Consider the following 26,400-nt stretch of genomic DNA (forward strand, 5'->3'; position numbering starts at 1 on the left):
CAAATGGAATCTGGGCTGTGCAGAGACCTAGGAGCCCTTGGACCTGAGGAACACAATTGGGAACCCATAGAATCACTGGAATCTTTCTGTCCTCCCTCCCTCCTATTCCTTAGATAAAGAGCTCTGAGTTTAGAAGGTAGAGGGGACCAAGCCTGATCAATTCATTTTTCTTTGTTTTAGAAACAGTTTAACTTTTGTTTTCATGTAAATCTTCTTCGCTTTTTTTCTCCTTTCTTCTGACTACAAGAGTAATATAAGCTTATTGTAAAATGTCAAACATTACAGAAATATAGGTTCTAGAAAATAAAAGCCCCCCCCAACATGATTCTACACTTGGAGATATATAGCATATAGTGGCTAATTTCTTTCTCTCTGAACGTATATAGATAGACAGATGCATATATATGTAATCACTTTAATTTGGAAAGTGGCTTTTAAAACAATTTATCCTATAGAATTTTGTTCAGATAATTTGATGCCAATCTTGCCCACCTAATGATTAGACCATAGAAAGCAACAATCAGTGCTAAAGATTATAGTCAAAAACAGGAACAACTTCAAAAAACTTCTTTCCCCTGCCCTTGTAGATCCACTGATGTCTTCTAAGAGCTTGCTTTAATTTATTTTTGTTAATTAATCTTTCCAATTCTAATTTCCTAGAGCAGTAAAATTAGAGGAGTTAATTAATCAGGAAACTCATGGCTGCAATAATTCAACATCAAGAATTATTTTATAAGGCCGGGTGCGGTGGCTCACGCTTGTAATCCCAACACTTAGGGAGGCCGAGATGGGTGATCATTTGAGGTCAGGAGTTCGAGACCAGCCTGGCCAACATGGTGAAATCCTGTCTCTACTAAAAATACAAAAATTAGCAGGGCGTGGTGGCGGCTGCCTGTAGTTCCAGCTATTCGGGAGGCTGAGGCAGGAGAATCGCTTGAATCCGGGAGGCAGAGGTTGCAGTGAGCCAAGATCGTGCCACTGCACTCCAGCCTGGGCGACAGAACGAGACTCCGTCTCAAAAAAAAAGAATTATTTTATAAGTAAATACAGAGAATTTTTAAGAAGTGAGATTTATGACATAAAGCAACCCTTTTCCTTTTTAAAAACTAGGGTAAAAATTTTAATGACAAAAATGAAAGGCATACTTCAACGAGTATTTAGAGGGGTACAATTTTTTTCTTTGCTCCCGTTTCCTTGTCTCCGAGGAATCAATAGAAACAGTTAGTGAGTCCTTCTAGCACCTTTTGGAAAAGGTTTGCACATCCACTCTCTCATTATGTCCAGTTGAATGAAGTCCCGTGGTCAGGAGTTCCTAGGCTGACAGCTGAATGAGGCTGGGTCCCTGGCAGGGGGATCTTGGGGATAGAACCTAGCACTGCCGCCCAGCACTGGGCTCTGGACACAATGCTTAATCTCTTTGAATCTTGGTTTCCTCGCCTGTGAAGTGGGATAATTATTAATAGTTCCTGCTTCAGGGGCTTGTTGGCAGGACTTCATTGCATGCACTTAAAGCAGGTGCCCCAGCTTTGGCAAAGCTCCGTAAGTGGCAGCCACTGTGATTGTTACAGGTAAGCACAGCTGAGTGCAGGTGAGCATTGGTTGTTGCATTTTCTTCCCTGGCTGCTCTTCCTCACTTGCTCCGGGCAGTCTTGGTTACATCACTCTCAGAACCCTCCTGTTTTTCTGCGCTCCCGCTGCATTGCCCTGACCTATGTCCTTTGCACTCTGCCTGGCTCTCCAATCCCAGGCCTCATGGCCATCCAGCCCTCAGGCCCCCTCAGACCTGGTCTCTCAACCCAGAGTCCCAACTCACTCCTTCCTGATGATGGAAAAAGTTACTGTCTTGCTTCCCAGTTTTGGGCAGCAAATTCAGGAGAAGTCACAGTCTTACCCCTTGCTCCGCACCGAGGTCAGTCATAGCATGGCCAACCCACAGCTCCCTTGGAGGGGCTCTGGAAGCAGGGTGGAAAGACAAGTTGTCAGCTGTGTGAGCACTGGCTGCCCTGCTAGGCCCAAGGGAATCTTGAAAGGCCTTAGCTGAGACCAAGAAGGGACACCAGGGGGTCCTCCAGCCACTGGCAACCCAAAAACATCCATTACTTGAAAGAGGGCTCTGAATAGTGGCTTGTTCCTGCCTCCCATCCTGGATGACTGAGTGATCTTTGCTCTAAGAAAACCTGATATTGGCTGGCACAGTGACTCATGCCTGTAATTCCAGCACTTTGGGAGGCTGAGGCAGGAGGATCACGTGAGGCCAGGAGTTCAAGACCAGCCTGGCCAACATGGTGAAACTTGGTCTCTACAAAAAATACAAAAATTAGCTGGGCATGGTGATGCACATCTGTAATCACAGCTACTCAGGAGGCTGAGGCACAAGAATTGCTGGAACCCAGGAGGCGGAGGCTGCAGTGAATTGAGATTGTACTACTGCACTCCAGCCTGGGTGACAGAGCGAGACTCTGTCTCAAAAGAAAATAGAAAGAAAACTTGATATTGAGAGAAGAATGTGAATCTTACAGATTCAGACACGCCTGGGTTTGAATTCTAGCTCCACCACCTACCATCTGTATAATCTTGGGCAAGTCCCATCACCTGTGGGCCCCATTTTGCTCATCTGCGCAATGGAGCAATGATGCCTCCCTTGCAGGCGATGCGTGAAGAATGCCTGGCACAGTGGGCATCATCATTTCACAAACACATATATTGCTGACTATGGGAAGACACAGCAGGAGCCCAATGTACATGGACTCCCTTTGCCCCTTGCCCTCCTCGAGTCTGTGTGGCTAGAATTAGACTTAGCGTAGTGGACTGAGGGGCCCTGGATGGGGTGGCTGCATTGCTGGCCTGAGTGGAAGCCCTCTGCTTCCACCCCCATGTGTGGAGCCGGGAGACGAGCACCCGACTGGGAGGAGGAAACAAGGTTTCCAGCCTTGGCTTGGCCACACACTTGCTGAGCGCCCTTGAGTGAGTCACTTCACTTCTCTGGACGTCAGTTTACCGTGGGTAAAGTGGGGTGCTGTAGAAGGACCTTTACAACTCTGATTTGACAACTCTGGGGCACGGAGCTGGGGACTGCTCACAGGAAAGCCCAGCTGACTTTCCTTGGCTTGCTGCTGAGTGAGGGCAGCTGTGACTGCAGCAGGGATGCTCTCCTGAATGTCCTGCTCTGGGATGCAGTAATGATTACGGAGGGTCAGGGAGCAGGAGCTTGTGTCTCCCCTTCAGAAAGGAGAGGCCTGAGGCTCGGAAAGGGCGGGTGACTTACCCAAAGCCATCCAGCATTGCTGTGGCGGGGCTCCTGTCCCTTACCCTCAGCTGCTTTGAAGGCACTGCGGGGTGGGAGTTGCTGCGGTACCATAGGGGAAAGCAGAAGGGTGGCGTGGCCGGAACAATCCAGCAAAGCAGAAGGGTGGCGTGGCCGGAACAATCCAGCAAAGCAGAAGGGTGGCGTGGCCGGAACAATCCAGCAAAGCAGAAGGGTGGCGTGGCCGGAACAATCCAGGAAGACTTCCCAGAAGAGCCTTGAAGGATGAGAAGGATTTGGATTAGTACCTCTCAAAGTGGCTTTTGCAGAACACTCAAGCTGGAGGCAGGATACGGTGAAGAAAAGTGGTTCTTGGGCTGGGTTCAGTGACTCACTCCTATAATCCCAGCACCCAAGGATCGCTTGAGGCCAGGAGTTCAAGACCAGCTTAAGTAGCATAGTGAGACCTCATGTCTACAATAGAAATAAAATAAAATAAAATAAAATAAATAAGCTGGGTGCAGTGGCTCATGCCTGTAGTCTTAACCACTGGAGAGGCTGAGATGGGAGGATCATTCAAGTCCTGGAGTTTGAGGTTACAGTGAGCTGTGATCACACCAGTACACTCCAGCCTGGACAGAGTGAGACCCTGTTGAAAGGAAGGAAGAGAGAGAGAGAGAGGAAGGAAAGAGAGAAAGAAAGGAAGGAAGGAAAGGAAAGAAAGGGAAAGAAGGAAAGAAAGAAAAAAAGAAAAGAAAGAAAGAAAAAAGAAAGTGGGTAAGAAAGAAAAGCAGTTCTTGAATCAATAAGATAGGGAAATGCTGTATAAAACAAAAGGCAAGCAGGTGTATCCACCATAGGATTTGACAGAGCCTTTATTACACACATGTGCATTGTATAACAGTCAGAAAGGGTGAGTGAGAAGCATTTCCTATGCTTATTTGACTGTGGAACTCTGCTTGCAGAATGTCTTAGGGGACTAGTGTGCCTTTGGGAAATGCTGGTTTTGAGGAAGGAATTGTTGCAGTTTTTTGATTTAGAAAGTGGCTACAGGGGTCCTTGTTAGTGGAGTATAGGATTCAAAGGGGTGGCAGAAAGATGCAGTGGGCAGGGAATCTCTCACTTCTTAGCTGTGTGGCCTTGGGCAAATTTTATTGCTTTCCTAAACCTCAGTTTCCTACTCTGAAATGGGCATCAGAATGTTCCAGTCTCAAACAAGATAATGGTATGAAAGTCCTGAGTTAACTGAGAATTGCTGTGTTGCTGGAAAGCCACTGGTCCACAAGCCAGAATTTCCTTCACCTCATTTCTATCCCCTTCTTCCATATCAGCTTCCCTGGGCCTTCTGCCCTGGGCTAATGCTGTCTCTTTGGCCCCACAGAAAGGAGGTGTGGCATCGGGATTCAAGCACGTGGTACCCAACGAGGTGGTGGTGCAGAGACTCTTCCAGGTCAAAGGTAGGCGTGTGGTCCGTGCCACCGAGGTGCCTGTGTCCTGGGAGAGCTTCAACAATGGCGACTGCTTCATCCTGGACCTGGGCAACGTGAGTCCTGCTTTCCCCTTTCCCAGGAGCCACTGAGGTACTCCTGGCCTGACCATGGACTTGGGAACATCCACATGAACAAATGCATAGACACAGATGGGCAAATCACGGGGACCAGCATTGTTCATGAGTCGGAGAGACCCACGTACAGATATGTCTGTGTGCAAAGACTCCCACAAATGTAGACTCAAGCACACACCATGGGTATAGTGTGTACTTGGACTTTGATTGACATATAGACTTCCTGGCACCTTCTGTTCGTACGTACATCTTGTGTCCTTTTTCACATGCTTATAAATACATAAAAGTCATGGGCAAACACTCTAGACTTTTGCCCACCAGGTGTGCACATGTGCACCATCATGAATGCCCACACATGTATACTCGGGTATGTTGCTTAAAGTCCCGCATGTGTATGTCATACATGTAGTTGCACATGCATGTGATCTATGACAATGTGTGTGGGATGCCCTTACCCAGGCCTACCTTATAGAATTGTGATGCTTCATACACACTCGTCTCACAAGTCCCTGTGAGTGCAGACCTGCAAATGGACACGGCCATTCTACCCCAAAGCTCATATGCATATATACCTGTGATATAATGTCCGTGCAAACGTGAGCACACACTGATTTAGTGTAAGCTTTTTATTAAAGCATCATAGGCACACAGAAGAGTGTGTGAATCCTGAGTGTACAGCTTGATGGATTACACAAAGCGAACACACCCACATAACACTGGATCATGAAGCAGAAGCTCACCAGCCCCTAGAAGGCCCGTTACCCCCTTTTGGTGCCTTCACCCCAAGGGCAACCATCATCCTGAACTTTCTCAACAGCATAGATGAATTTTGCCTGTTTCTGAACTTTATAGACACGGAAACTTGCTCTTTTATGTCTTACCTTTTGCTCAACATTACATTTCTGAGATGCATCTGTATTGTTGCATTTAGTTATAGATTGTTCATTTTCCTTGCTGTGGAAGATTCAGTTGTGTGGGTGCACCGCGATTTATGTATCCTTTGTGTTGTTGATGGGCACTTGCGGTGGCTTCTGGTTTGGGGCTATTACAGGCAGTGCTACTCTGAACATTCTTGCACAAGTCTTTTGGTGGACATACGAACGCACTTCTGTCAGGTATATGCCTAGAAGGAGGATTCTGGGTCCTAAGGAGATAGGTGTATTCGGCTTTAGTGGCTATGGCCAAATGGTTTTCCAAAATGATTGTACCAATTTATATTCCCTTCAGCAGGCAAATATTTTTGCACACATTCTAGATGTAGTTGTATGTGAAAAAATTCATGCACTCCCATCCCCTGGTGTATGCAGATCACACTTAATTGTATGTGAATAATGCAGGTGGGCAAGCTCAGAACAGGGTGAGCCTGCACACCACACGCCACACTCCCCAAGCCTTGTCACTGGGCGGGGCTTATAGGAAGACGGGACACTGACTTCCTGGGTCTCTGTCTTCCAGGACATCCACCAGTGGTGCGGTTCCAACAGCAACCGGTTTGAAAGACTGAAGGCCACGCAGGTGTCCAAGGGCATCCGGGACAACGAGCGGAGTGGCCGGGCCCGAGTGCACGTGTCTGAGGAGGGCGCTGAGCCCGAGGCAATGCTTCAGGTGCCTGTGGGGTGCGCATTGGGGTGGGTATGGGGACACGCTGCTCATGACTTTCTTCTGTTCAGTAGGCAATTTGAGGTGAATTTGAGGAAAAAAAACTTCTGCTATAAACCGCCTTTTTATTTTTAAAATGCTTTTTTATTTTAATTTTTTTTTTAAATTTTTGAGACAGGGTCTTCCTCTTTGTTGCCTGGGCTGGAGTGCAGGGGCACCATCACAGCTCACTGCAGCCTTGACCGCCTGGGCTCAAGTGATCCTCCTGCCTCAGCCTCCCGAGTAGCTGAGACCACAGGCGAGTACTACCAAGCCAGGCTAATTTTTGAATTTTTCGTGGGGATGAGGTCTTGCCATGTTGCCCAGGCTGGTCTCCAACTTCTGGGTTCATACCATCCACCTGCCTCAACCTCCCAAAATGCTGGGGTTACAAGCATGAGTCACCACGCTGGCCCTGCCTCACTTCTGAGGCTGTTTTTCCATCAGACCTGATCACTTTAGGGAGTGAGGGAGATCAGTTACCTGTACAACTCCCAGACTCCCCGAGGGGTGAGGCTGGAACCCAAGGCTGTGCTGGGAGTGTGAACCGCATTCTCCAGCGGGGAGGGCCAGGTCCTTTGCAGAGCTAAGGAGGACAGTCTTTCAGCATCCCCAGAGGGCCAGCTTGGTGCTAGAACAAGGTCAGAAAGAGACCACTGAGCCCCAATCCCCTCTTTCCTCTTCTGACTCTTCCTGGTAGTTTTTGGCCCATTTAGTCACATGATGGGATTGCCAGCCATTGTGCTTTGAGGACATATCAATAGAGGCAGGTTCCACCAGGAAAAGGAGGAGACCATGAGCTCTGCTCCATGCCACTTGGTTCCTGCTTCTCTGGGGGCATCCAATTCCAGCTTTTGGAGAGAGCAGAAGGGTGATTATTATTATGGGAAGGGACCTGGACACGAACCGTGGCTTGGGAGGGACAGTGGGAGTGAAAATAGGCCCTAAAACCACAGGGATGGCGGTTCAGATTCTGGCTTAGCCACCTAATAGCTGTGTGAGTAGGTGATTTCGTCTCTCTAGACCTCAGATTCCTCTTCTGTAAAATGAGAGTGATAATCTGTGCCTCCTGGCCTGGGTGCGAGGATGAAGTGAGATCTTTTAAAGGCAGGCAGTAGAAGGTGTTCAATAGCTGTAGTTACCACAATTAGCCGGTAGACGAAACATCTGAAGAGTCGTCTGGAGGCAGAGGAGCAGGAGTGTTCTCCTGGAGTTTCTGAGTCAGGGGGACAAGGTGGAAGGGACCTCTGATGGAGAGATCTGGACTTGTGAGCAGACGCAGGATGTCTCTGGAGGAGGTCAGACTCCATGGGGAGGGTCACAATGGATGCCCTTGTGGTCCCTGCCTGCCTGGGAGCTATCCCGGGAGCCTGGCCCCTCCCTCACAGCCACCCTTCCTCTCCATCTCTCTATCTCCTACAGGTGCTGGGCCCCAAGCCGGCTCTGCCTGCAGGTACCGAGGACACCGCCAAGGAGGATGCGGCCAACCGCAAGCTGGCCAAGCTCTACAAGGTGAGCACCAGATGCACTGCCTGGGCATGGGGTCAGGACAGGGAGGTGGAAGACCTGGTCTTCCCCACTCCACTGCCGTGGGACCTTGGGCAAAGCACCCCTTTGGCGGGGGGCTCGGCTTTCTCACATCTCCAGTGGACGCATGTGTACTTCCTTTGCTTTCCTGTGCTAAGAGCATGCGATCAACTCCGGACAGATCTGTGTCACGCTCACACATGAGGTCTGTCTTTCTGAGTCGCAGTTTCCTAGTCTGTAACGTGGGAAGAAGAGCAGAATGGTCGACTTTGCGGGATTTCTGGGAGTCCACAGAGAAAATGGATGGGAAAACAGCTTAGAAAATACTTGGGGAAATACTACAGAAATGGTGTGTATGTGGGGAGGCTGCGGGTGTGGGTTACAGATAATGACTTTATTTATGATTTCTTTCTTGTGATTTTCACAACTGAATTGAGGCTTAGCTCCAGCGAAGGAACTCTCTTGGCTGAGCTCTGGGAGAAGGCTCAATCACACTTATGTTGTGCCCCAAGTATTTTCAGTAAAACAACAAAATAGGGATGTGGATTCCCCCAGTGCCAAAGAAAAACTGCTACATTATTGATTTTTTGCTGATTGTGAAGTAATACATGTTTATTGTAAAAAAAAAAAAAAATGAGCAGTGTTCGAAATATAAAAAGAAAATAAAAGTCCATGTAATTTCACTAGTTTAAAAAAAAGTATTATTTTTAAAATGTGTTTTAATTACCAAAATGACAATACCCAGCTAAAAAATCAGCCTCTCCTCCTCACCAGAGAACACATCTTTGTCCAACCACAGCTTTCTGTGCCTAATTACTTTTCCATTTCCATTTTATTTTTTTATTTGGAGACAGGGTCTCGCTCTGTCACCCAGGCTGCAGTGCAGTGGCATCTCACAGCTCACTGCAACCTCTGCCTACCAGGCTCAAGCGATCTCTTGCCTCAGCCTCCTAAGTAGCTGGGACTACAGATAGGTCCCACCACGCCCAGCTAACTTTCGTATTTTTTGTAGAGACAAGTTTTCGTCACGTTGCCCAGGCTGGTCTCGAACTCCTGGGCTCACGTGATCCACTTACCTCAGCCTTCCAAAGTGCTGGGATTACAGACCTGAGCCAACACGCCCAGTCATTTCTGTTTTATATAACTGGATCCAAACTATTCATGCTGTTCTGTGGTCTTCTTTTTTCCACTCAACATGGTCGAGAATATCTTTCGATAATAAATCTCAACATGACCCTTTATAACAGCTGTATAGTATTCTATTTTATGAATGTAAGAATTTAAGCAAATCCTAATATGTTCCCACCTTTTCCAATTACAGACAGTCCCTCTTGGTGTACTTGTGCTAAGTACAGCATAGCACTAAGGCAAGTTCCTAGACAAGGAACTGCTGGTCACAGGCTGAAGAATGAGTCAGTGGTTGAAAATACTGGTTCTGGGCCAGGTGTGGTGGCTCATGCCTGTAATCCCAGCACTTTGGAAGGCCGAGGTGGGTGGATCACGTGAAGTCAGGAGTTTGAGACCAGCCTGGCCAACATGGTGAAACACCATCTCTACTAAAAACACAAAATATTACCCAGCCATGGTGGCAGGCGCCCGTAATCCTAGCTCTCCTCCTAAGGGAGGAGAATCACTTGAACCTGGGAGGCAGAGGTTGCAGTGAGCCGAGATCACGCCATTGCACTCCAGCGTGGGCGACAAGAGCAAGACTCCATCTCAAAATAAATAAATAAATAAAATAAAAAACGAAAGTACTGGTTCTGGAGTTAGGAGTCAGACTGTGCCTGTTTACCCAGAGCCTTGCCAACTGGATATTGTTAAATTTTTGAATTTCTACTCTTAAGATAGACTTTTTTTTTGAACTTGAATGTCTACTTTTTGTTTTAGAATAATTTTTAAGTTTACAGAAAAATTGTAAAGATAGTACAAAGAGTTCCGATATACCATTCACTCAGCTTCTCCTTAGCATCTTAGCATAACCAGGTGCATTTATCAAAACTAAGAAATTAATATTGCTTTAATACCATTAACTAAACTATAGACTTTATCCAGATTTCCCCAGGTTTTCATTCTAGGTTCCAATCCAGGATACCAGGTTGCATTTAGCTCTTTTTACTTTTATTCTATTTTATTTACTTATTTATTTTCAAGACAGAGTCTGGCTCTGTCACCCAGGCTGGAGTGTGGTGGTGCAGTCACAACTCACTGCAGCCCCGACCTCCTGGGCTCGGGTGATCCTCCCACTTCAGCCTCCCAAGTAGCTGAGGCCACAGGCAAGCGCCACCACGCCTTGCTACTTTTTGTATTTTTTGTAGAGATGGGATCTCGCCATGTTGCCCAGGCTGGTCTTGAACTCCCGGGCTCAAGCCATCCACCCACCTGGGCCTCCCAAAGTGCTGGGATTAAAGGTGTGTGCCACTGCACACGGCCTCTTCTCTCTCTCTCTCTTTTTTTTTTTTTTTTTGCAACAAGAACCTGTTTTATTTTTTCCAAATACAGATACAGAAGTTTGCGTGTTTTGCAAATATTGCTTCAAAGCAATATTTCTATATACAGCACCCTCTGTTCTAATAGCACGTAAACATAGATATGTATCCACAGGGCAATGTTGGCTCATCAAGGATCCACCTTGCATACTCCTTTTTTTTAAATGGTAAAGTTGAATACCTTTTCAGCAAACTATGCAGTTCCCCTCTGCCACCCAGTTCCCAAATGTTCCTTCGTTTTATCCCGCCCTCTATTCCCATGTGCAGTTACCCCTGAGTGTAGGTCAGCAGATGTGGTTCTGAAAAAGCAGAAAAGGAAAAAGAACGTCTAAGTGTTTGCAAGAGAAAGCCCAGGTGTTACTCTGCAGTGCCATTTGGGGCGGGGGATTGGGGCAAGATGGTGGAAGTCTCAGGGCTGGGCGGCCACAGACACTCACGTGCTGGTTCCTTCTGCTTTGTCCCCTCAGGTCTCCAATGGTGCAGGCACCATGTCTGTTTCCCTTGTGGCTGATGAGAACCCCTTTGCCCAGGGGGCCCTGAAGTCAGAGGACTGCTTCATCCTGGACCATGGCAAGGACGGGAAAATCTTTGTCTGGAAAGGTACTGGGGACAGGGGAAGGGTCCCAACTGGCCTGCAGGACCTTGGGTGGGATGTCCCGCAGCTCCCAGAAACGCAGCTCCAGGGGAGCGTGGAGTGTGGTAGAGGTGCCTGGTGCAATGGATATCAGAAGTCTTGGGCTGATGCCTTGGTTTTGCAATTGACGTACTGTGTGATCTTGGGTACTTTACTTACCCTCTCTGGGCCTCAGATTGCTGATCTCGGCTAAAATGGGTGTTTCCCAAGTGCATTATAACGTCAGTTCTCTGAGACGCTAATTGGCATCCTGAAGAAATTATGTAGAAAACATCTTAACTGTATGGTCAGAGAAGTTCATGGGCAACAGTGGATTTAAAAATGTTCAAGTTTGTTTACTGTAGGACTTTTAACTTGTGCATTCACAGGGGTGCTTTTCATGAAGATGATCTGGTTTGGGAAATGCTAAGCTAGAAGTTCATAAACTCTTTGGGTACTATCTTGTGGGAATTCTCTTGGAAACCATTGGCCCAGATGTTTCTTAGAGGCCCTGAGATCTTCTGAGAGGACCCATCAGTATCCTCCCCTGATTCTGTAAGGCTCATCTTGGGAAAGAGGACAGAGGAGAGGGAGGCAGTAGGAGGACAGAGAGAAAGGGAGAGAGTGGGGAGAAAGAGAGAGAGAGAAACTATTATAATTATTACTCTCTAGGCCCCCTGGGCCCTGGGCCAGCTGATCTGGACCTTGGCCTTGGCAGTGAGAAGGCTGGGACTGAGGGCCAGCATTGGCTGGCCAGGAGCTCCTTGGCACAGGAATGCCCTCAGGGTGGCAGCTTCTCACTCACTGAGGAACCTGCGTCAAGTAACTTAATGTCTCTAAGACCCTGGTTTCCTTATAGATACTCAGGAACAAGATAGCAATTTTTTTTATTACTTAAGACTGTTCTATGGATTAAATAATCTGTGTATAGTTCTAAGCACAAAATACATGCTCACTAAATGGACCACAATCGTGTTGTGATTGGTGTCATTGGCCAGCCCCAGGCTGGACTCCAGGAGCTCTAGTGAGTGGTCAGCTCTGGGGGTCTCTGGCCTTGGCTATCCACTGTCTAAGAAGAGTAGGAAGGGAAGTTTGGCAGCTCCTTCTCCTGGACCGTTGGAGGTCAGGATGCAGCAGGATCCCGGGCCCCTAACCCTCCATCACTTCCTCTGGCTACTGACAGGCAAGCAGGCTAACACGGAGGAGAGGAAGGCTGCCCTCAAAACAGCCTCTGACTTCATCACCAAGATGGACTACCCCAAGCAGACCCAGGTGAGTCTTGGAGGCCAGGTAGGATGGGAAGGGGTGGGTCCTGTTTGGAGGGGATGGGCTGGAGTAGGGCGGGTGTCCCACCCTCAGTGTAGATGGGGTATCTGAGGCTCCCCTGGAAACCCTTGCTGGGCAGCCCAGCCACATTCTGCTCCTCCGCCTCCCCTCCCCAGGTCTCGGTCCTTCCCGAGGGCGGTGAGACCCCACTGTTCAAGCAGTTCTTCAAGAACTGGCGGGACCCAGACCAGACAGATGGCCTGGGCTTGTCCTACCTTTCCAGCCATATCGCCAACGTGGAGCGGGTGCCCTTCGACGCCGCCACCCTGCACACCTCCACTGCCATGGCCGCCCAACACGGCATGGATGATGATGGCACAGGCCAGAAACAGGTACCTTTAGGGCCTGGGGTGGGTGTGTCCAGGCCCCTCTCTCACTTTCCCCATGCACTGCCTCTCGCTTCCCCAAGGAGGTTTCTCTCTGAGGTTTGCACAATTTTGGTAGCTGAGATTCTTTGGTGTTACTTAGTTTTTACAGCCAATGCACCCTGACCACCTACTGTGTATCAGGCCCTGGGCCAAGTGTCTTGGCCCCACCTTGCCCCGAGGAGTGCCTGGTCTGGGAGGGGAGTTGACCACAGCCACAGATCTGTGTGATCAGTGGAAGATGGGAGGGAGCACAGGGGATTGTGGGGACACAGGAAGAGCAGCGGGGGTGGTTGGTCAGGGCAGCCTGCACTGAGACAGGAACCCTTGGGTGGGGTCTCAGAGTAGGAGTAGGGCTTTGCTGCCGGAGAAGAAGAGCGGAGAGTGGTGGGCGTTCCAGGCGGGACTCGCTATGTTCGGAAAGGAGGGAGCTGTCCCAGGGAGCTAGTGCTGATGGCATCCCCAGGGAGGGGCCTTGAATGCCAGTTTCAAGGGTGTGAACTTGATCCTCTAACCAGGGGCTGCTAGTGAGGGGTTTTTCTTTTTATTAAATCAGAAATGCAACAAGCTCAGATCTATGCTTTATCTTTTTTTTTTTTAAATAGAGACAGGGTCTCGCTATGTTGCCCAGGCTAGTTTCAAACTCCTGGGGCTCAAGCAATCCTCCTGCCTCGGCCTCCCAAAGTGTTGGAATTACAGGCATGAGCCACTGCACCCGGCGAAAATGGGTTGGAATATGACTCTAGGATATCATTAGAAGGAAAAAAAAAATCAGTTAAAAAATAAAAGAAAACTAAGAAAGTGGGTTGGAGGCAGGAGAATGAAGGTAGAGAGCTTATGAGGAGCTTATTCTAATAGTTTAGAGGAGAGATGATGACCTTGAGACTAAGAAGGTCACCGTGGAGAAGGGGAAGAGGGGTGTGGGGTTCAGAGGTGTTTAGGAGGTAGAATCCGCTTCAGGCAAACTTGATTCCATTCCTAATGATAGGAATAACAAACGTGTTCATTTTTATGTATTATTGTTTTTGGTTTGGTGTTATTAGCATTCATTCATTGCTTCAGTAGATAGGAATAATGCAATGAAAACATTCCGTGTAGGGCGGTGTGGTAAGAGCCCTGGCAGCCTGACTGTGAGACTTTGGGGAAGTAACATAACCTCTTTGAGCTTCACTTTCTCACTTGTAAAGTGGGGTTTCATCCCACTCCATCACCTTCAAGAATGTTCAAAATTAGAGATTCTAGGATTCTGTTTCCCAGGACTTGGACAACTCCATGTCTCCATAGCTCCACCAGGTGGCGCTGCTGGGCCTCGTGACCACTTGGAAAAAGCGGTGTCACCAGAACACTGCAGACACTTGCCAGCAGGGGTCACGCTGAGGTCGCCTCGTGGTGGCCCTGCCTCTGCAGGTGACCTATGAAATTCCTGGCAGGCCCAGCATGGTGGCTCACGCCTGTAATCCCAGCACTTTGGGAGGTCGAGGCAGGCGGATCACCTGGGGTCAGGAGTTCAAAACCAGCCTGGCCAACATGGTGAAACTCGGTCTCTACTAAAAATACAAAACTTAGCCAGCCGTGGTGGCAGGTGCTTGTAATCCCAGCTACTCGGGAGGCTGAGAGAGAAGAATTGCTTGAACCTGGGAGGCAGAGGTTGCAGTGAGCCGAGATTGCGCCATTGCATTCTAGCCTGGGTGACAAGAGTGAAACCTCGTCTCAGAAAAAAAAAAAAGAAGAAAGAAGAATCCAGGCAGCTCAGTAACGATGGAGATAATGGTGATATTAGTAAAACAATAATAATACTTATGATAATAAGAGCAGCTGCTACCTACAGAGCAGTTCTCTTGTGCCAGGCCCTGAGTAAACTCATTTGAGCCTCACAATACTTTGAGGTAGGTACTGTAATTATCCCCATTTTTCAGATGGGAAAACTGAGGCTAAGAGCGGTTAAATCGGTTGTCTGAGGTCTCATGGCCTGGAAGGGGATGAGGGGCCTGATTTGGGGTCTGTGTCTGGCTCCTCACCTCACTGTACTGCATTCCTTTGGAGCTGCCTTGACGATCCTGAGCGAAGGACAAACAGCCTGGGGCAGGGCATGGTATGAGGGTCCCAGGCGGGAACCCTGGCCGGGAGTCCCGGCCCTGCCTCCTAGTGGCTCTGTGAGTTGGGCAAACTATTTAACTCCAGTCCAAGCCCAAGTGATTAAAAGTTCATCCCATGGTCTAACCACAACCTACCATGCTGTGGTTTCCTGGCTTGCCTGAGCTGGGGGGTGGGGGTGCTGCCCAGCATCTGACCCCAGCTTTGCTCCACAGATCTGGAGAATTGAAGGCTCCAGCAAAGTACCCGTGGACCCTGCCACATATGGACAGTTCTATGGAGGAGACAGCTACATCATTCTGTACAACTACCGCCATGGAGGCCGCCAGGGGCAGATAATCTACAACTGGTAAGGTTCTGGGGCCATCAGTGTGTGTCGTGGGGGTACTGGCTGGGCCCTGAGCAGGACTGAAGACAGACTGAAGACAGATTGAGGGTATGAGGGCCTGAGGTGGGACTGCCACTGCCTGCTGGGAGAGACTCTTGTCCACAGGGCAACACACTTGCTTATTTCTCCAAACAACTTTTAAACTCTTCTTACCAAATGATTATACATCTATCGTAGGAGGTATAGTGAGTGTGGAGAAACAAACAGAACATCTCCCACAAATCCATGCCGAGTACTGTGCACACTAGGGTCTATCCTCCCACACATATTTTTCAAGCCAAAATTTGTTTTATTTTATTTTTACTTATTTAGTTATTTATTTTATTTATTTTGAGACAGAGTTTTGCTCTTGTTGCCCAGGCTGGAGTGCAATAGTGTGATCTCACTCACTACAACCTCTGCCTCCCGAGTTCAAGCGATTCTCCTGCCTCAGTCTCCCTAGTAGCTGGGATTACAGACGCCCACCACCATGCCTGGCTACTTTTTTGTATTTTTAGTAGAGACAGGGGTTTCACCATGTTGGCCAGGCTGGTCTCGAACTCCTGACCTCAGGTGATCCACCTGCCTCAGCCTCCCAAAGTTCTGGGGTTACAGGCATGAGCTACCACACCCAGCCCCCAAATTATTTTAAAACAGAGAATACATTTACATGGTTCAAAAATCAAAATAGATTATAAAGGTATTTATTGAGAAATCTTATTCCCACCCCTGTCCCTCTCTACCCCATTCTCCAGACCCCACCCCTTCTTGGGTAACTGCTTTAATCTCTTGCATATCCTTCCAGTAATTCTTTGTGAAAAAAAATATATTTGCAAATAATTTATAGCCTGGTCCCTCCGTTCCTTACACAAAAGGTAGCATATTTTGTGTATTGCCCTGCACCTTGCTTTTCTGACTCCATTCTTCCTAGAGATCAATAATGTCAGTACAAGGCCGGGCGCGGTGGCTCAAGCCTGTAATCCCAGCACTTTGGGAGGCCGAGACGGGCGGATCACAAGGTCAGGAGATTGAGACCATCCTGGCTAACACGGCGAAACCCCGTCTCTACTAAAAACACAAAAAATTAGCCGGGCGAGGTGGCGGCGCCTGTGGTCCCAGCTACTCGGGAGGCTGAGGCAGGAGAATGGCGGGAACCCGGGAGGCGGAGCTTGCAGTGAGCTGAGATCTGGCCACTGCACTCCAGCCTGGGCGACAGAGCGAGACTCCATCTCAAAAAAATAAAAATAAAATAAATAAATAAATAAATAAATAAAAATAATAATAATGTCAGTACATAGAGAGCTTCCTCATTCTTTTTTACAGTTGTGTAATAGTCCTTTGGGTGGCTGTACTATAGTTTATTTAACAGATTCCTTGATGATGCATAATTGGGTTGATTCTAGTCTTTCTCTATTACAAACATTGCTGTGATTAGTAACCTTAAACAAACATCATTTTGAACATGCAGAGAAATACCTCTAGAGTAAGTTCCCAGAAGTGAGATTGCTGGGTCAAATAGTAACTGCACTTGTCATTTTGATAGATAGCCCCCAATTTCCCTCGATAGTGTTTGTAGCATTTTACATTCCCACCAAACAACCTGGGAGAGTCCCTGGTTCCCTGTAGTCACACCTGTGGATTGTGTGGTCAAACTTTTGGGCGTTTGTCAATCTTATGGTTTATAAAATGGTGTCTCAGTGTATTTTTAAATTGTATTTCTCTTACTATACAGTCTAAAACTTTTTGTCTGATTATTGACTGTTGGATTTTTTTCTTCTTCTTCTTTTTTTTTTTTTTTTTTTGAGACAGGGTCTCACTCTGTTGCCCAGGCTGGAGTGCAGTGGTGCAATCTCTGCTCACCACAACCTCTGTCTCTGGGGCTCAAGCGATTATCATGCCTCAGCCTCCCGAGTAGCTGGGACTACTTGCCACTACTCACCACCACGCCTGGCTACTTTATAATCCCAATAATGTTGGGATTATAGGCATGAGCCACCACGCCCGGCTGGATTCCTTCTTTTTTAAACTTATTTTGAAATATTAGACTTGCTGAAATGTTGCAAAACTAGTACAGACAGTTCTCGTATATCCATTACCCAATGGAATATTCACCTATGTTCACATCTTACATAACCATAGCACAATTAACAAAGCCAGGAAGCGAACATTGACACAATACTACTTACTAATCTATAGGCTTTACCTAAATTTCCCCAGTTTTCCTATTACTGTGTGGGTTTTTTGTTTTGTTTTGTTTTTTGGTTTTTTTTAGACAGAGTCTTGCTCTGTCACCAAGCTGGACTATAGTGGTGTGATTTTGGCTCACTGCAACCTCTGCCTCCCAGGTTCAAGCAATTCTCCTGCCTCAGCCTCCCGAGTATCTGGGACTACAGGTGTACGCCACCACACCCAGCTAATTTTTGTGTTTTTAGTAGTGATGGGGTTTCACCATGTTGGGCAGGCTGGTTTCGAACTCCTGACCTCAACTGATCTGCCTGCCTCGGCCTCCCAAAGTGCTGGGATGACAGGCATGAGCCATCGCACCTGGCCCCCACTACTGTTCTTCTCCTGATCTAGGGTCTAACCCAGGATCCCACATGGCATTTACTTATGTCTCTGAACTCTCTGAATCTATGGCAGTTTCCCAGTCTTTCCTTTTTTTCATGACCTTGATACTTTAAAGAGTACTGGCCAGTTATTTTGTAGAATGCCTCTCAATTTGACAACCCTAGACATCTAAAAACAGCTTAAATTTTTTTTTTCACTAGATAATACACACACTTGGCACAAAATTTGTGAGAAGATTGTTTTAAAAATTAGCTGCAGCCGGGCGCGGTGGCTCAAGCCTGTAATCCCAGCACTTTGGGAGGCCGAGGCGGGCGGATCACAAGGTCAGGAGATCGAGACCACAGTGAAACCCCGTCTCTACTAAAAATACAAAAAATGAGCCGGGCGCAGTGGCGGGCGCCTGTAGTCCCAGCTACTCAGGAGGCTGAGGCAGGAGAATGGCGGGAACCCGGGAGGCGGAGCTTGCAGTGAGCCGAGATCGCGCCACTGCACTCCAGCCTGGGCAACAGCGTGAGACTCCGTCTCAAAAAAAAAAAAAAAAAAAAAAAAAAAAATTAGCTGCATCAGCACATTGATATGTCAGATTTTGTTTGCTTATATGATGACATACGTTGGTTATGGAAAACTTAGACAATATGCAAAGAGGTGGGGTAGAAAGGCAAAATCCCCCTGAATCTTCCCTCTAAGAGCGATCACCATGAACCTTTTGGTGAACATCTGTTCAGACCTCTCTGCACGTGTTCACGGGAGGCTTAATCACTGACATCTTTTCCCACAAATAGGCTCTCGTAACACTTGCTATTCTACAACCTGCTTTTCCACCCAGAGAAATGTCCTGGCCACTTTTCTACATCTCAGGTTTGAGTCTCAGAGCATCTTCTCTGTGGCTGTTCAGCATGGGAAGACCCAGCCTGTCTCCTGAGGGACACATTTAGCATAAGGAAATCCATGCGTTGCACTCAGATCTCTGTAACCGGGCAAGATGCCAGGCTGAGAGTGGAAGTGTTGGTGTGGTTCCTGGCTCTCGTTGTTCTGAGAGAGTGCCCTTCCCTCTCTATCTGTTTTTTTTTTTTTTTTTTTTTGAGACGGAGTCTCGCTCTGTCGCCCAAGTTGGAGTGCAGTGGCGCGATCTCGGCTCACTGCAAGCTCCGCCTCCTGGGTTTACGCCATTCTCCTGCCTCAGCCTCCTGAGTAGCTGGGACTACAGGCGCCCGCCACCGCGCCCGGCTAATTTTTTGTATTTTTAGTAGAGACGGGGTTTCACCGTGGTCTCGATCTCCTGACCTTGTGATCCGCCCGCCTCGGCCTCCCAAAGTGCTGGGATTACAGGCGTGAGCCACCGCGCCCGGCTCTATCTGTTTCATTACTGGTAACGGGGAGATTTGTAGGTTTCTCAGACTCAGGGTAAGGGAGAGGCTCAGGGCTCTGTGTACACCTTGATGCTGAATCTCATTTCCCCTTCCAGGCAGGGTGCCCAGTCTACCCAGGATGAGGTCGCTGCATCTGCCATCCTGACTGCTCAGCTGGATGAGGAGCTGGGAGGTACCCCTGTTCAGGTGAGCCCAGCCCACTGCCTCTCTGGGCTGCAGCCTGAGCCTTGTCCTTCTCTTCACTCATCTGTCTGACTCTCATCCATCCGTTCGTTTCTCCATCTGTCCATCCATCCATCCATCCATCCATCCATCCATCCATCCATCTATCCATCCATCCATCCATGGAACAGGTATTTATTTAGGGCTTCTATGTGTTCTACACTGCATCTGTAGCCATGGACACACAGGCACACTGCCCCTGCCCTAATGGGCTTTGCTTTCTTGGGTGGTAGTAGACATTAACACACATGCACACCAATGGCTGTGACAGATGCAGTGAATGAAATTGACAAGACCTTGGGGAGAGAGACATGGGAGAGGCGACGTGGCTGAGCACGGATGTGGAACCAGCGTGCTTGGGTTTGAATCCTGTCCTTACCTCTGGGCAACTTTGGGCAAGTCACTTAGCCTCTCTGTGCCTCTGTGTCCTCAAAATAGGGGTAATAACAGTACCATCCCACAGGATTGCTGTGAGGACTAAGAGTTAACATTTGTAAGCATTTAGAGCCATGCCTGGCATATAAGAAGTCCCTCCCTTATACACATGTGTTATGTACAAGGACGTAAATCCCGGGTAGGATCCTATTGGATTAGAAAAGCCCATCCCTGTCCCAGGAGGGGACTGGTCAACTGGGACCTGATGCACGAGTAGGAGTTGCTCAGGCAGAGTGAAGGAAAGCACATTCTGGGTAAAGGGTGGTACACATGCAAAGGCCCTGAGGTGGGAGGGGGCGTTGGGTGTTAAAGCAAGGGGGAAGTGCCCTGATTTGAGGCTAGAGAGGTGCTCAGAGGGGCCAGACCACCAGAGGCCATGGTGACGATGTTGACCTTGATGCTGAGAACAACAGGAAGTTGCTGAAGGGTAAGTCTGAGCTGTAGTGATTTCTGGTTTAAAAAGTCGCTCTGGCCAGTAGGGGGCGCCGGAGGGCAGCAGAGCTGGTTTGTGGAGATGAGGGGGCAGCGGACAATTGTGCTTCCTCCACACTGTGGTAGGAGTGGGCAGGGCTCTAGATTGGAATTGGGGGTTCGTGCCCTGACCTTTGCCTATGATAGTCTGGGTGCTGGGCACTAAATGAGATGACCATCTTAGCTCAGTGCATCCTGACAACTGCCTTGGGAGTGGCATCCTTGGCTGCATTTTTCAGAAGATGAACCCAAGAGGTTGAGACACGTGCCCAAGTTCTCACCATCAGGGTGGAGTTGGAGTCTAAGCCCTAACTCAGCGGTGGTGGGTCGTGGTGGGAAGCGACTGCCCGACACACATGTGAGATTTTCTTCTGGACATGGTTAGCTGGGGCCGCGGTAAGGTGCCACACACAGGGCGGGAGCAGATGTGAGAGTGTACATCTTCCCTGCCTCACTCCCACCACCAAGCCTCTGGCTGTTTCCTGCATCTGGGGTGCACTGGCTGTGCAGGAGGGAGTTTTCCAGATCTGGAATGCTCCGTTCTTACACTCTACTGGCAGTCATGCCCAGGCCTGACGTCAGCATTCTAGAAGAATGTCCACCAGCAATCCCTGTGCTTCTATTTAAGGGAATATTTGCAAACACAGGCTCTCCTGGTTCTTAGACCAGGCTGAGGGTCAGGAAGGCACGTCCTCATGGAGATGGAGAGCAGCCACAGCAGCAGTGCCCCGGGGACCTCAGGCAATAGCGCTGTCTCCGCTCTTCCTGGAATTCTGCTGTCCCTGCCCGTGTGTTGTTAGGTCACATTCCATGCCACACACAGACACAAGCATGATGGCTTTGTCTGGAGGAGTGGGCCCAGTGCGACATAGAAGGACTGAGGCCTGCCCCCAAGGTCCCTGACTCGCTTTCCTGTCTCCCTGCCAGAGCCGTGTGGTCCAAGGCAAGGAGCCCGCACACCTCATGAGCCTGTTTGGTGGGAAGCCCATGATCATCTACAAGGGCGGCACCTCCCGCGAGGGCGGGCAGACAGCCCCTGCCAGCACCCGCCTCTTCCAGGTCCGCGCCAACAGCGCTGGAGCCACCCGGGCTGTTGAGGTAATTTCCAGGTCCTGGTCCACAGAAGGGATTGGCCTCCCTGAAACCTCCCAGCTGGATGACCAGATGTCCAGGCACAGGATGGGGGCGGCGGTGGCGGGGGGCGGTGAGTGAGTGAGTAAGAAGCAGCTTTTTGTATCTTCCTGCCCTGGCCACAGGGTTGTCTGTCTTAGACTTCCCCTGTTTCAAGGATGCCCAGTGTCCCTTGCACACTTTGCATAGTGGAGAGCTCACTACCTACCATTCTGTACAATCGGGATGCCATTCCTGATTACATTCCAGTTGGCTACTGTCCCTTTCATGGAGGAAGGCACAGATCAGGACGTGATTCCCAGGATGGTTTGAGCAGCCTAGAGGGGAATGGGACTCTCACCTCCTTCGTTCTGGGCATTCAACTTCCGTTAGTCACAGTGCATTAGTGACTCATGGGAGTCACCAAGGCCATCAGGGTCCAAAGTCTGTGCCCTCAGCTCTGATGGGCTGTGTTCCTCCAAGTCCCCACCTGAGAGCTAGCCCTGCTGCAGGGTCTCCTGGGCTGTGAGGAGGGGGCTGAGGGCTTTTTGTCTGGTTCCTGATTAACCAAGCTCTACCCTCCCAGGTATTGCCTAAGGCTGGTGCACTGAACTCCAACGATGCCTTTGTCCTGAAAACCCCCTCAGCTGCCTACCTGTGGGTGGGTACAGGAGCCAGTGAGGCAGAGAAGACGGGGGCCCAGGAGCTGCTCAGGGTGCTACGGGCCCAACCTGTGCAGGTGGCAGAAGGCAGCGAGCCAGGTAGGAGCTGGGGTGGGGGGCCTGCTGCTCTCCAGGATGCAGCTGTTAGGTTTCCCTTCTTTCCTTGGGCTTGGGGGCTCTAAATCCTCCCCATGCCCCAGGGCCTGTCCCCTAATGTATGTTAAAAGCAGTGGCTTTAAAATGAGGGCTATGGTCAGAGAGAAGGGGGTCTCCAGGAGCTAAAGGAAGGAGAGCCTAGCCTGGGTGTGGTGGCTCATGCCTGTAATCCCAGCACTTTGGGAGGCTAAGGCAGGTGGATCACCTGAGGTCAGGAGTTCAAGACTAACCTGACCAACATGGAGAAACCCCGTCTCTACTAAAAATACAAAGTTAGCCGGGCGTGGTGGTGCATGCCTGTAATCCCAGCCACTCAGGAGGCTGAGGCAGGAGAATCACTTGAACCCGGGAGGTGGAGATTGCGGTGAGCTGAGATCATGCTATTGCACTCCAGCCTGGGCAACAGGAGTAAAACTCCGTCTCAAAAAAAAAAAAAAGAAAGAAAGAAAGGAGAGTCCAGTGTGGGAAGGAGCAGCTGGGCTGTGGAAGGAGGCGGTCCCTCGCTAGGAAGCCTTGAGAGGTGGTAGGCAGCGCTGATAGCATCAGAGGGGCAGTGGGCTCTTTGCATCTCTAGACTCCCCATGGCCAGAAATGCCACCAGCCTGCTCTGTTTCCAGAATGTGGGCCGGGAAGCTCTTCCTTCTGCCAGCCTACAGTCTTTTTACTGTTACTTTGAGTTCATTCCCAGCTGCTTGATGCTTAACAGAAATGGAGACGAGTGACTTGGTCTAAAGCAGCTCTGTGCGGCAGAACCTTCTATGCAGATGGATGTTCTGTGTCTGCCGGGTCCAGTTTGGCAGCCACCAGTCACCTGTGGCTGTTGAGCACCTGAAATGTGACCAGTGGGAATTCGTGGGAATGAGGAACTGAACTTTCTATTGAATTTAATTTTAATGAATTTAAATGTAAATGTCTACACATGGACAGAGCAGGTATAGTGGAAAGAATATGGGCATTCGAATCAGACAGGATTTGTATCCTGGTCTTAACACTTACCATCTGTGTGACCTTGAGTGTTGCTTAACCTCTCTGAGCCACATCGCCTCATTAGCTGAGTGGAGCTAATGATCCTCATCCCGCAATGCTGTCGTCAGCCTCAAGCCAATAGTAGTCCTGACTGTGTCACTCCTGCCAAGTCTGCCCTCTCTGGGCCTCTATTTCGTCACCTTCCAATTCCCTCAGGCCTCTTCCCTCCGGACCTCCTGGGATTTTAGGATGGAGGGAGAAGGGGGAGAGCAGTGGGTTGGGCTTGGGCAGGGCTGGTCCCAGGGTCTGATGAGATGGGAGAGAGGGGTGATGGCATCCCTCGGCAAACTGGCGTGGCCTCCCATCACAGATGGCTTCTGGGAGGCCCTGGGCGGGAAGGCTGCCTACCGCACATCCCCACGGCTGAAGGACAAGAAGATGGATGCCCATCCTCCTCGCCTCTTTGCCTGCTCCAACAAGATTGGACGTTTTGTGGTGAGCCCCTGTGGAGGTCACACCTCTGCTTTCCCCTCGGGAGACAAGTTCCATGGGACTGGTCGGAAGCAGAGGCAGGAGAAACAGTTCTGATGGCATGGCACAGAGGAAGGGGCCCCCTGCCAGCTGCAGCCAGCTGTGCCACTCCCTCAGGGGGCAGAGAGAGGAAGCCCACCCAGGGGAGGGAAGAGATCTCGCTGATGCTCTTTCGTTCCTTCCCAGATCGAAGAGGTTCCTGGTGAGCTCATGCAGGAAGACCTGGCTACGGATGATGTCATGCTTCTGGACACCTGGGACCAGGTGGGTGAAGGACAGGTGAAGGCTGTCTCTGCCAGAGGGAGTGGGAGAAACTAGACTTCCAGTTCTATGATCAGTTGCTAGAAGGACCTAAAAGAGGCAGTGCCAGGTGTTGCCAGAAAAGTCTCTAGGCTACTGGAAGTCACTTCCTCTTTCTGAGCTTCCATTTCCTCATCTGTAAACTGGGAGTGGCGGTACCTTCCTTGCAGATACACTCACCTTGAAAGCTGCAAAATGCCCTATAAAGCCAAATCACATGACCTTCATCATTCTCTCCCAGGCCTTGCAGGAGCATGAACTCTTCCTTTAAATCTGTTGGCGGGGGATGTTGAACTTAGCAGCATCTTGTTTGCAGGCATAAACTGTCCAGTGTCACCTAGCGACTCTAGAGGGCTCCTGCTTCTGGTTTGAGGGCTCTTGGCTCTGTCTCCACTTCATCTCCTAGAGAAGGCCATTATGTAGGACTTCTTGGCAGGGGAAGGTGCCATTCACTCACTCAACCAGTATTAATTGGGCACTGCTTTGTACCAGGTGCTTTATGTTTGAGATGCTAGGGATAGAGCAATAAATAAAGTAGGCGTTTTCGTGCCCTCCCAGGGCTTACGTTCTCACGGGGGTGTCAGGTCAGTCATCTTTCCTATCAAGGTGGCTTCTCCCAGCGTCCTCAGAGTTATGGAGTGACTGACCACGAAGGCATAAGAATACACTACCCACAGTGCTGGTCGGAATACCCGGTTGGAAGATCAGGACCAAAAATGGTTGCAGCTTGAGCCATTCAGCAGTTGTCATTGATTGATCCATTGGCTACTTAATCTGTTTGTTCATCTGTTAGGGATTCAGTCAGCCAACATTTATTCAGCACCACTGTCTTCCAGGCAAATGCTGAGTGCTGAGAATCCTATGATAAGCAAAATAGATAGAATGCCTGCCTTCGAGGGGCTTCCACTTCAGTTGGGAACACATTTATAAATAAGTAAGAGAGGGCCAGACACGATGGCTCATGCTTGCAAACCCAGCACTTTGAGAGGCTGAGGTGGGCAAATCACTTGAGGTCAGGAGTTCAAGACCAGCCTAGCCAACGTGGTGAAACCCCGTCTCTGCTAAAAATACAAAACAATTAGCCAGGTGTGGTGGTGGGTGCCTGTAATCCCAGCTACTCAGGAGGTTGAGGCAGAAGAATCACTTGAACCCAGGAGGCGGAGGTTGCAGTGAGCTGAGATCACGCCACTGCACTCCAGTCTGGATGACAGAGTGAGACTCTGTCTTAAAAAAAAGTGAGAGAAACCAAGTCTGACATTTTACTGTCTAATGCCATTTTATCAATGATAGGTGCTCTTTGAAGTAATATTTTAGATATGCATAAAAATAGATGATACATAAAAATCAGCTCAATAATGTGACATAAAACTTGTAACAAGACTCAAAATGGGGATCGCGGTGGGTGAGTTCTTTTTATTCCAAGCCGTAGGCCCATTTTGATGAAGATTCACACAGACTGGGATGTAGTAGACTCTCGGTGCATATTTGTTGGATGAATAAATGAGTGAGAATATTTTGGCCACTCATTTGTTGAACGAGTGAATGCTGTTCAGAGACAACTTATGGACCTTTAGAGAAGAATCTCAAACTCAATGCCTGATGGCACCTGGCTGGCAGTGTTAGCGAGTGAAGCAGACTGGGATGGGGAGACGTGAAGGAGCAGTGGAGTCTGAGGCAAACTAGAACCGCCCATCTCAAAGGGCCGGCTCCTGCACAGCTTGACTCAAGTGAGGTTTGAAGGCCCAGGCTGCTAAATCCTCCAGTTTTTTAAGAGAAGTTGGAAATCTAGATTTTTATGTCACCAATAGTTTAAAAAGACATTGTTGGCCAACACAAGGTGGTGGGTGAGCAAACAAAACATGTTTGTAGGTTGCTGGTTTTCAACCTCTGTTCCAGATTCCTCCAGTGTTAGTTCATGGGCTCTCTTAGTAGGGGCTTAAAAAGGGCTTTGTCTTTTCTGACACCTGGCCCCTCCCCAGTCTTCCTCCAGCCGTGCATTTGGTCAGCACCCCTCATGTACCTTTCATGTCTCATCTCACCTCCAGGTCTTTGTCTGGGTTGGAAAGGATTCTCAAGAAGAAGAAAAGACAGAAGCCTTGACTTCTGGTGAGGACCCAAGTCCCTGGGGGAAGGGGGGGTCCGTTGCTTGTGGGGTGGTGGGAGTGGCTTCTGTACAGGTCTGGGAATGAGCATCATTTCTAGGGGACTGATGGACAAGATAGGGTGGGGACTTCCTCCTCTGTGGCCAGCCCCTTATAAGTCCTGCCTGGGGTAGTGAAGAACACATCAGTTCCTTCAGAAACCCTGAGGTTCTTTCAGAAGCCTCAGGGTTTCTGAAGGAACTGATCTGTTCCAGAGGAAGGAAGGAACAGATGAGAAGTCTCT

The 26,400-nt window shown here is 49.1% G+C and overlaps 1 protein-coding gene across 8 annotated transcripts in view; it reads left to right on the plus strand.

Moving 5' to 3' along the window:
- LOC105487155 (gelsolin) overlaps positions 1-26,400 on the plus strand; it is a 51,961-nt gene that overhangs the window by 24,392 nt on the left and 1,169 nt on the right. For all 8 annotated transcript variants that reach the window (XM_071078266.1, XM_071078268.1, XM_071078265.1 and 5 more), the window contains 13 exons: positions 4,626-4,787; positions 6,264-6,413; positions 7,869-7,958; positions 10,927-11,059; positions 12,256-12,344; positions 12,515-12,730; positions 15,073-15,206; positions 19,258-19,348; positions 21,218-21,388; positions 21,987-22,161; positions 23,555-23,679; positions 23,902-23,979; positions 26,061-26,121. In XM_071078266.1, the coding sequence (XP_070934367.1) occupies positions 4,626-4,787; positions 6,264-6,413; positions 7,869-7,958; positions 10,927-11,059; positions 12,256-12,344; positions 12,515-12,730; positions 15,073-15,206; positions 19,258-19,348; positions 21,218-21,388; positions 21,987-22,161; positions 23,555-23,679; positions 23,902-23,979; positions 26,061-26,121 (1,675 nt within the window). The remainder of the gene's footprint in view (positions 1-4,625; positions 4,788-6,263; positions 6,414-7,868; positions 7,959-10,926; positions 11,060-12,255; positions 12,345-12,514; positions 12,731-15,072; positions 15,207-19,257; positions 19,349-21,217; positions 21,389-21,986; positions 22,162-23,554; positions 23,680-23,901; positions 23,980-26,060; positions 26,122-26,400) is intronic.

The sequence above is a fragment of the Macaca nemestrina genome, chromosome 14 (genome assembly GCF_043159975.1).
Source record: "Macaca nemestrina isolate mMacNem1 chromosome 14, mMacNem.hap1, whole genome shotgun sequence".
Classification (NCBI taxonomy): domain Eukaryota; kingdom Metazoa; phylum Chordata; class Mammalia; order Primates; family Cercopithecidae; genus Macaca; species Macaca nemestrina.